At 28.6% G+C, this 10,819-nt stretch overlaps 1 protein-coding gene across 1 annotated transcript; it reads left to right on the top strand.

Moving 5' to 3' along the window:
• Nucleotides 1-2,170: 2,170 nt before the first annotated feature.
• Nucleotides 2,171-7,822, top strand: LOC107617844 (WAT1-related protein At5g07050). The gene is made up of 7 exons (XM_016319713.3): nucleotides 2,171-2,582; nucleotides 2,755-2,817; nucleotides 2,904-3,020; nucleotides 3,462-3,699; nucleotides 6,272-6,433; nucleotides 6,679-6,830; nucleotides 7,469-7,822. Exons 1-7 carry the CDS (start codon nucleotides 2,377-2,379, stop codon nucleotides 7,602-7,604), a joined length of 1,074 nt encoding a protein of 357 aa, XP_016175199.1. The 5' UTR covers nucleotides 2,171-2,376; the 3' UTR covers nucleotides 7,605-7,822.
• The last annotated feature ends 2,997 nt before the right edge of the window (nucleotides 7,823-10,819 follow it).

Raw genomic sequence — 10,819 nt, 5'->3', positions numbered from 1 at the left:
TCTGAAATGTCATAATTATAAGCAAGTTTTATTCTCATGATGAGACCACCTCATCTTTTTTTTCTTTTTTGTTGCAATGTCAATCTTACACCACTTATATGTGTAATGTGTGCAATGAAAAAAGAAAAATGTTAACGAAAAAAAGAGTTCGAGTAGTCTTCCATTTCGTATGTCATGAGAGTTTGAAAGAAAATTTATTTTAAACTTATATCGAGTTATCTATATGTGAGTAAATAAACTTGAGACAAATTAATTGGGAACTTAAATTTACGAATTTAGATTTTGTAAAACAGAGTATACTTTCAAATAAATTTGAGCAATACTAGGAATTAAAAGGGTATTAGTCAAAAATCAGTCAAATACTTTTGGTGAATCTAAAATCTCTACGAGTTAATATATATAGACGTTTTTTCTGCTAAGTATCAGAATGTTTTTTTTTATACTAAATGGATGTTCTTTTATATATTTATCGAATTTTTTTTGTATTGCAAATGTGAATGTCTCTATTTTTTTAAGAATTTTATATTTTTTTTTAAATTTTATAGATATTTAATTATTTTTGCTAAAATATAATTGGATGTTTCTTTTATTAAGTATTAGGATTTTTTTTTAAATGAATGTTTTTTTTATAACTGTAATTGTGTAGTTTGCAGTCTCTTTAATCATCAAAACAGCACCCTAATATCGCAAAACGCAGAGAGCAACATCTGCAACAAAAAAAACATGAAATAAAATTTTATTATTTTCACTTTTTTTTTTATAAAATTTAAAAATGAAAAACACTAAAAATAAAATAAAAATAAAAAAAAAAGCGCATCCTTAAATTACTATCAATTTAACTCTACAAATCAAAGTCAACATTTTTCCTGTACACTTGCTACTTGGATTGAACACAGAACACCTAATCAAGTGTTTAAAGATCAATGAAACTCAATTGTTTCATCTTTCTTCAATCTTCATTGATTCAATTGAAGCATGGCGGCAACTGTGTCGAAGGATGGTGGCTCCTCCTCAGAATCGGCATTGATATTCATGGGGACAGGCTGCTCCAGCGCCATTCCCTATCCGAGGTGCCTCATCTCTCCCTCCCATCCTCCCTGTCACATTTGCTTCCAATCGCTCTCTCTTCCTCCCAACCAAAACGTGGAGCGCGTCATCGACGCGCTGGAGCTTGCAGAGGCGCGTGATAAGGGAATCGAACGCATTCTTGCGAGTGACGCCGCGGTTGAGGGTGGATAAGGTTTGAAGGAGGTGGTTGAGGAGGGAAGAGGAGAAGGTTTCGTCGGTGACGAAGTCGAAAGTGGACTTCGTGTTGAAGCAGTTGTCTGGATGCGCTTGTTGAGGGTGTCGCGGAGAGCATGAAAGTCGCCGGCGCTTTCAGCAGCATTGGTGAGAGAGAGGTCTGTGTGTGATTGTTGGAGGTGGGTAGGTTAACGTGAGAGAGAAGAGGAAGGCTTTTATAAGTTTTAATTAGGTTTATTTAATTAATTTTAAATTTTTTAAATTCAAAAATTAATTATTAATATAAATTAATGTGATTTTGTTTAGTTTTTTGTTGATAACCTCTTGGTTCCGTATACTTTTCTAATAAATTTTAAAGAAATTTTGTATAAGAATGTTTTCGTCTACAAAAAATATTATGTTGAAGTTTTTGAATTTTATAAAAATAAGATATATAAATTTTTATTTTACACTTTTAAGAATTTATTTGTCCAAATAAAAATAACAATCTAATTAAAATAAAAATTTATATATTTTATTTTTGTAAAATTTAAAGACCTCAATATAATAAAAAAAATTTTTAAAAATTTATTTGGACATATATTTATAAAAAAAATTAGTAAAATAATAAAATGAAAGATTAAACGCCATTAAATTTATAATTTCTGTTATATATGAATCCTACTATATTAATTCAATGACGATTAAATATTTACTTTCTAACTTTATAAATTTTCACATTTAGAGAATCTTGATCCAAACTTACAGTTATTGTCACAAATGGTATATCCAGCCAATGGATTTGGCATTGTGCGTGGCTCTACCTGTAATGTCACTGTAAATTCATGACCCACACAACAAACCACTTAATTAATTAAAGAAAGAAATTGCCTTATTATAATCTTGCATTGGTTATGTCATCTAATATCATGCATATAGCAATTTTGGCAGAAAATGAGTCATACAACATAAACTTTATAGTATTCTCCACATACATGTCCTACTACTCTCAGGTCCTACTCAAGAACAGGATTTCCAAAAACATGCATTAAGAATCACATATTCACATTCAAATTCAATAATCCTCCTCCACCAAGTTCTATCAAAACTATAGTCAAGAATCAAGAGATCATATAGTAATAGGTCCCTTTTATAATGGAACAAAAGAAATCTTCTATTGTTCTTGTGTTCAGAGAATTCAAGCCACACTTTCTGATGGTGTTAGCCCAAGTTGGCTATGCATTCTTGTATTTCATCACTGAAGCTTCCTTCAATCATGGGATGAGTCCTTTCTTGTATGTAACTTACCGCCATATTGTCGCGGCGGTTGTCATGTTCCCATTTGCATTCTTTCTAGAGAGGTACTATATATACATGTATTGATGCTATGCTTGTTCAAATCATTGATTATTTTACATTATTGAATTCAATCTGTTTCAAGATTCAATGAAGCCTGTGATATGATTAATCATAGGAGAGAATCTATCATAAATTAAATCTGAAAATAACATATAAACTTTGTTATTCAAACAGAAATGAGAGACCAAAGCTCACATTTGCTCTGTTCATGGAAATTTTTGTGCTTTCCTTGGTTGGGTAAGTAGAAACAACAAAATGCATGCTTATACATTGAAACTTATTATTATGTCTAAATATAACATTTTGAATTTACAAAATTTCAGGATTTGTGTACCAATCAATATGTACTTTGCAAGCCTGCGGTACACTTCTCCAACCTTTGTTGCTTCCATTGTCAACGTCATAGCTTCCCTTACCTTCATCATTGCCGTAGTACTAAGGTTGGCCAATTAGTTTTGAGCTTCATCCTTGTATCTTCTCTTTTACAATAAGACCTAAATATTTAGATTGGGTTTTAATTTCGTTTTTAGTATTTAAAATATTTTATTTTATTTTTTATTTCAAATATCTTGTTCTATTATATTTTAGTTCTTTGGCTAAAATCAAATTTTTTTTAAGTAATGACAAAAATTATAATTATGGTAATCATACGGATTGTTATTGTGATTTAAAAACAAAAGTAACATAATAATAAAAAGATATAAAATATTTTTAGACAAAAAAATTTAATTGAGTAAAAATAAAAACAAGATAAAATAAAATATTTAGAATAAAAATATAACGTTTTATATGTTGACTAATTTAGCACTCGGTCACTAAAACAGCATTTTATTATTTTTATTTGTTATATTACAATGACTTGAAGTGAGTTAAATTATCAGGTATGAGGCTCTTGATGTTCGAGATCCCCGGGGAATAGCGAAAGTTATAGGGACAATGTTGTCCTTAAGCGGGGTAATGACAATGACACTATACAAAGGACCGACCATGAGAAATTTGTGGCGTCCCGTAATTCATATTCCAGGAAAGAGTTCTGCTGCAGCACATGAGAACTGGCTCAAGGGTTCTCTTCTTGCAGTTATAAGCTGTGTTTCATGGTCTGTCTGGTATATCATGCAGGTTTTCATTTTAATCCATAATACTAAGCGTATTAGTCTTAATCATCATACAGGTACCTGTCTCACTCACTTTCTAGTCATCACCGGGGGATGAAGGGGAGGGGAATAGACGTGTTGGTCTCCCACACATACTTTTTTATACTATTACTATCTAATATAAAGAAGAGGAATGCTTCAGGGTTTGTTTTTTTTGTTATATTTTTAATCATCGATCCAATTTTTTTAATTTAATAATATATTTTTAGTTTATATTTTTTAATATTAATAATTAAATGATGACAAAAAATAATAAATTTTATTAGTCTTTTAATATTTTTTTATACAAAAATATAACATGTCAAAATTTTGAGACAGCCAATATTTTTTTGTACTAATAGATTTAGAATTTTAAAATTTATAATTTATTATTTAGCGTTGAGTTCAGGGCTTAGAATGTATAAAAATATCTTTATTAATCAAGTAATGATAAATAAATAAATAAATAAATAAATTTTGTTGTACATGTAAACATTGTTCAAGTTCTGTATTTTGCACCCTTTAATAAGTTATGGCTTTGTCACAGTGATCAATAAAATGTAAATTAGGAAATCAATTTCTTTTAGAAGAATATTATATGTATTATTTTTGGGGCAAATCATCGAAATAAGTCAAAAGGATAAAAAAATTACACGAATAAGTCAAATCAAAAATTGGTTCATGAATTAATCAGTTCACATTTTTATATAGTTCGAATAAGCCTAATTCGAACTTCATCTACATGTAATTCGAATCATACTGATTCGAATTACCTACACACGCACACACCCACTAATTCGAATCAACCTGATTCAAATTACACCCACACTAATTCGAATCAGGTGATTCAAATTACACACAGACACGTGCACATATTAATTCGAATTGGACAGATTTGAATTACTCAATTTAAAAAAAATTAAAAATTTAAAAATATATATTTCTCGAGTAATAATTTAAAAATTAAAAAATATCTATTTTATTTCATACATTAAAAAAAGCTAACAAAATATTTAATTACGAGACTTCTTTAAAATATTAATGAGCTATCAATTCGAATTCCACACAATACTCTGTTGCCCATTTTTAATAGCTCATGAATATTTTTTAATAAAATTTTTAAATAAATTTATTTCAATTATACTACAAAAAATATTTTATTCTATGCAAAATAATTTTTAAAAAATAGCTTAAAAAATGTTAGGAGTACTATAAAAATTTGTAATGTTCTAATAACTTAGTAAATACATGTATGTACTCAAATTTTAAATAAAATACTCCACATAGTCAATAATAATTTAGAAATTAAAGAAAATATTTTATTCCATACAAAATAATTAAAAAATATTTTTTATTTCATACAAAACAATTTAAAATATATATGTTATTCCATACAAAATAATTTAAAAAAAATGGCTTAAAAAATATTGTGAGTACTATAAAAATTTGTAATATTCTAGTGATTTAGGTAAATACATGATAAAAATATATTTTCTTTAATTTTTAAATTATTATTGACTATATAGAGTATTTCTTTAATGTCCTAAGTTATTAGAATATTACAAATTTTTATAGTACTCCTAACATCTTTTAAGCCATTTTTTAATTATTTTGTATAGAATAAAATATTTTTTTGTGATATAATTTAAATAAATTTATTAAAAAATATTCATGAGCTATCAAGAATGAGCAGAAGAGTATTGTATAGAATTTAAATTGTTCATCATATAATTCGAATCGGAGTGATTCGAACTTCCCCATGCGTAATTCGAATTATATAATATCTCACCATATAATTTAAATAAATTTATTAAAAAAATATATTAAAAAATATTCATGAACTATTAAAAATGGGCAACGTAATATTGTATGAAATTCGAATTGATAGCTCATTAATATTTTAAAGAAGTCTCGTAATTAAATATTTTGTTAGCTTTTTTTAATGTATGAAATAAAAAATATATTTTTTAATTTTTAAATTATAAATTTTTTTAATAAATTTTTTTAAGTTATTACTCGAGAAATATATATTTTTAAATTTTTATAATAAATTTTTTTAAATCGAGTAATTCGAATCTCCCTAATTCGAATTACTATGTGCACGTGTCTGTGTGTAATTCGAATCACCTTGATTCGAATTAGTGTGGGTGTAATTCGAATCAGGTTGATTAGAATTAGTGTGTGCATGTGTGTAAGTAATTCGAATCAGTATGATTCGAATTACAAGTAGATGAAGTTTGAATTAGGGTGATTCAAACTATATAGAAATGTGAACTGGTTGATTCATGAACCAATTTTTGATTTGGCTTATTCGTGTAATTTTTTGATCCCCTTGACTTAAATAAGTGATTTGCCCTTATTTTTGTGTATATTCTTTTTGGTATATCTTATCTTTTTTGAATATTAAAAATGATTGATAAAAAGTAAAAAAAATTGTCTTTTATACCATAAAAGAAATGTGTGTATAAGTTTTTCTTCGGTTATAGTTGTTTATAATCTCATTGTAATTACTAGAGTTTTTGTCAATTCTGACATGATGTAATTGATGAAATTTGAAGGCAGCCACTTTGAAAAGATATCCAGCACAGTTGTCCCTTACTACATGGATGTGCTTTGTTGGAGCAGCACAATCAGCTGTTTTCACAGTCTTAATTATAGGGCATAAACCTTCAGCTTGGACTATAGGGTTCAACATTGACCTGTGGTCCACATTATATGGTGTAAGTAAGATATAATTAGTTGTATTTTAGGAGTACAAAACCTTTGCCTTAAAAAATAAATAAATATAGAGAATAGAAAAATTCTTTGGTGCCTATGAAAGTTGTATCGAATTTGCCTAAAAGTAGACATAGAATAAGGTGGAACTCATCTTTTTAATTTTAAATTCTATAAACAAAATTTAGGTACCATAGAAGACATTCTAATAGTGTTTCTAAATTCTAACAGTATCATTCACAAATGGCAGGGAATTGTGATAGCTGGTTTGATAATATACATTCAGCTGTGGTGCACTGAGAAAAAGGGGCCAGTCTTCGTTACAATGACTACCCCCCTTTGTACCATTCTTGCTGCAATTTTAGCATACTTTGTCTTTGGTGAGAAACTTTACCTCGGCAGGTAATATAAATAAATAAATTGTAGACAAATCTAGTAAAACTAAACAAATAAAAGTATGTAATTAGTGGGTAAAAATATTCAATTTTTTAAATGAAAAATGGGTGTAATTCATTATATCTTGATTGTTCACCAAATTAGCATGATTGTTCACCAAATTAACATGCACTTCTTTGTCTTGATGGCGTTATGAAACCCATCTAATGTAGATCCCACACTTATAAAAGTGTTGTTGTTAAGAATGTAAATATAAAACATCTGTTTTCAGAACATCTTCCCTCAAAAAACTTATCTTCAAAAAAAAAAGAAAAAATGTGCAGAAGTTGGTATTATATATCTAATTATGTATTATCATGGTAACTTGCCTATTAAGTATCTTACTATCTCTTGCATAAAAAAAGGTAAAACACACTAATTTACTCTAAAATTTGCCCTTATTTACATCAAATATTCCTCTAGTTGAGCAACATACAAATATTTCCCCTAGTTTACCATTTTTATACCCTAAAATAAGTTACTAATGTGAGCATCACAACCCTTTGAAAATATAAGGATTTCTTTATAGCTTCATTTTCACACACACATATCTGTAGAATGACGGGTTATAGTTCTGAAAATTGATTACTCAATGTGTTCTGCAGCATCATAGGCGCAACTTTTGTCATCATTGGTCTATACTTGCTATTGTGGGGCAAAGAAGGTGACCAAGAGATTCATATCAACACCAAACCGTGCAGTGGTGAAGATCCAGAATGCAGACTACAATCAGTACCTTAGACTTGAAAGGGAGAAATGCAAATCCAAGTGGAAGAAAAGTAAAAGGAATAAGTCATTAAGACATTTAGTTTGTGTAATATATACAGCTTAAGATTTCCAATTTTTACTATCAATTCAGCATCAAGTTAATCTTATTATAAAATTTGTATAATATCCATTTTTACATTGTAGACAATTAAAATATGTAATATGAAGGCATCATCCTAAAATTTTGAGAATATCCTTTTCAAAATTCAAAAGGAATTTGTGACAACAAAACTAAAATAGGCAATAGGAAGGAAGAAACCAATAGGGAAATTTGACATGAACATCAATAGTTTTCATGTCATTACCATCAAAGAATACTTTTAGGTAATTTTAGTAAGTTGGCATGGTAGCTAAGGTAAATAGACAGGAAATTAGAAGCAATGACAATATCTACATGTCAATACTTCTCAAGAAAAAATTGAAGCATTCATGAATAAATGAACTTGTGTAAGACATAGTACATTGAAATATTCAAGTTATTATAAACTGTTGAAAAAATACTAACCTTAAAACATTTTATTTCTTCTAGCAATTTTTCATCATTTTGTTTGAGTTCTTCGGCTTCAGTTTTTAATTGTTTCAAAACTCTGATAGCATCATCAAATATAGTCATTTTATCGGCTTTCGCAGGTCTCCCAGGACCTAAAACAACACTCAAGTCACAAAACCTGAAATAAAGCAAAACAAGTTATTGCCCATTATCATTAGAGGACGTCGCAAAAGTAAACAAAAACACCGACCATGTGTTTGGTACATTGGTGTCCGACCAAACAAAGATTCTAATGTTCATATGTATCTTAGCTCCTCATAATTGTTAAAAAGAATTAAAAGTTGCCAAAGAAAAGATAACATTGATCATTAAGTTGATATAAAATTTTTCTCAAAGATGCTAAATTCCAGGCCTCCATGGCAGTTATGAAATATTTTACAATAAACAAATCGAGCCTAAAAAGTGTTGAAACTTATAAACCAGTGTACCAAACATAAATAGATCAATGTAAAAAACCTAATAGTTAAGTAAGTATATACAAAAACCACAGAAAGATGTGCAGAGAGGATGTTCTTTACGCAGAAGTTGAAAAACGTCAGCATAGATTACATCAGCTTGTTTAAAGACTGACTCAGACATGAAATTAACAAATTCAGTATTTAGAAGCATGCTTGCCTTTCATTGAGTCTCTCCCTCCGCAACTTTTCACGGCCAGCCTCTGTCCCTGCCTTGCAACATGAACTAGCATGTCTCCTTTACAATATTTGCAACAAATTTAGCACCCAAAATATAATGTAAAAGATTCAAATTAAGAGATCTAAGCGTAAATGGACAAAGTTGACATGATTCGTGACGAGGCAATGGCATTGTTTGGTCCATGTAGTCATCTCTACTTAGTGGGACAAAATTTTATTGTTGTTGATATTGTTCTTGTTAATAAAACAACTGGGAATTAACCTATTAGAAATAAACTGCGACCAAATCTGGTGAGAGAGTACATCACTACAAAGTTACTGTGCCCTAATCATGCATGCTTTTAAGTTCAGGGCTTTCTTGTCAATGAATTGAAATCACAGATTCTTTGATTTCTAGCTAACCAAAATCATATTTTCAACCAGTTTCAGAAAATTTATTTTAAACTTATATCGAGTTATCTATATGTGAGTAAATAAACTTGAGACAAATTAATTGGGAGTATAAAATTTACGAATTTAGATTTTGTAAAACAGAGTATATTCCAAAATAAATTCTTAAGAAATTTTGTATCAGAATATTTTCGTCTACAAAAAATATTATGTTGAAGTTTTTTAATTTTATAAAAATAAGATATATAAATTTTTATTAAAGATTTATTTGTTTAAGTAAAAACAACGGATCTAATTAAAATTGGAACTTATATATTTTATTTTTGTAAAATTTAAAGATTTTAATATAATAAAAAAATTTTAAAAATTTATTTGGGCATATACTTATAAAAAAATTTAATAAAATAATAAAGTAAAAGATTAAAGGTCATTAAATTTATAATTTCTACTATATATGAATCCTACTATATTAATTCAATGACGATAAAATATTTACTTTCTAACCTTATAAAATTCCACATTTTACAGAATCTTGATCCAAACTTACAGTTATTGTTACAAATGGTATATCCAGCCAATGGATTTGTCATTGTGCGTGGCTCTACGTGTAATGTCGCTATAAATTCATGACCCACACAACAAACCACTTAATTAATTAAAGAAAGAAATTGCCTTATTATAATTTTTTTTTTTATTAAAGATAGAAGACTCGAATCCGCAACCTATTAATTGAGTATAGAGAGACTATGCCATATGAACTATTATCTAATATCATGCATATAACAATTTTGGCAGAAAATGAGTCATACAACATAAACTTTATAGTATTCTCCTATACATGTCCTACTACTCTCAGGTCCTATTCAAGAACAGGATTTCCAAACAACATGCATTAAGAATCACATATTCACATTCAAATTCAATAATCCTCCTCCACCAAGTTCTATCAAAACTATAGTCAAGAATCAAGAGATCATATAGTAATAGGTCTATTTTATAATGGAACAAAAGAAATCTTGTTCTTGTGTTCAGAGAGTTCGAGCCACACTTTCTGATGGTGTTAGCCCAAGTTGGCTATGCATTCTTGTATTTCATCACTGAAACTTCCTTCAACCATGGGATGAGTCCTTTCTTGTATGTAACCTACCGCCATATCGTAGCGGCTGTTATCATGTTCCCATTTGCATTCTTTCTAGAGAGGTACTATATATACATGTATTGATGCTATGCTTGTTCAAATCATTGATATATTTTACATTATTGAATTCAATCTGTTTCAAGGTTCAATGAAGCCTGTAATATGATGGGAGTGGATCCTTTCCGCTGGAAAAAAAACTGGATGCTGTCAAGTATTTAATATAACCTTTCATTGGTTTTTCTCTCTTATTTAATTTTGATCCTATTTATAGAATTAAAGATGAGAGATCACACTTTATTCTCTCAAGTATTTTTTCCACTGGAGAGAATCTATTTCCTAATTTATAGGAGAGAATCTATTATAAATTAAATCTGACAATAACATATATAAACTTTGTGTTATTCAAACAGAAATGAGAGACCAAAGCTCACATTTGCTCTGTTCATGGAAATTTTTGTGCTTTCCTTGGTTGGGT

Source organism: Arachis ipaensis, chromosome B9 (genome assembly GCF_059453495.1).
Source record: "Arachis ipaensis isolate K30076 ecotype BB chromosome B9, ASM5945349v1, whole genome shotgun sequence".
Lineage (NCBI taxonomy): Eukaryota > Viridiplantae > Streptophyta > Magnoliopsida > Fabales > Fabaceae > Arachis > Arachis ipaensis.
The sequence above is the reverse complement of the archived record's forward strand: the minus strand, read 5'-3'. Positions and strand labels throughout refer to the sequence as shown.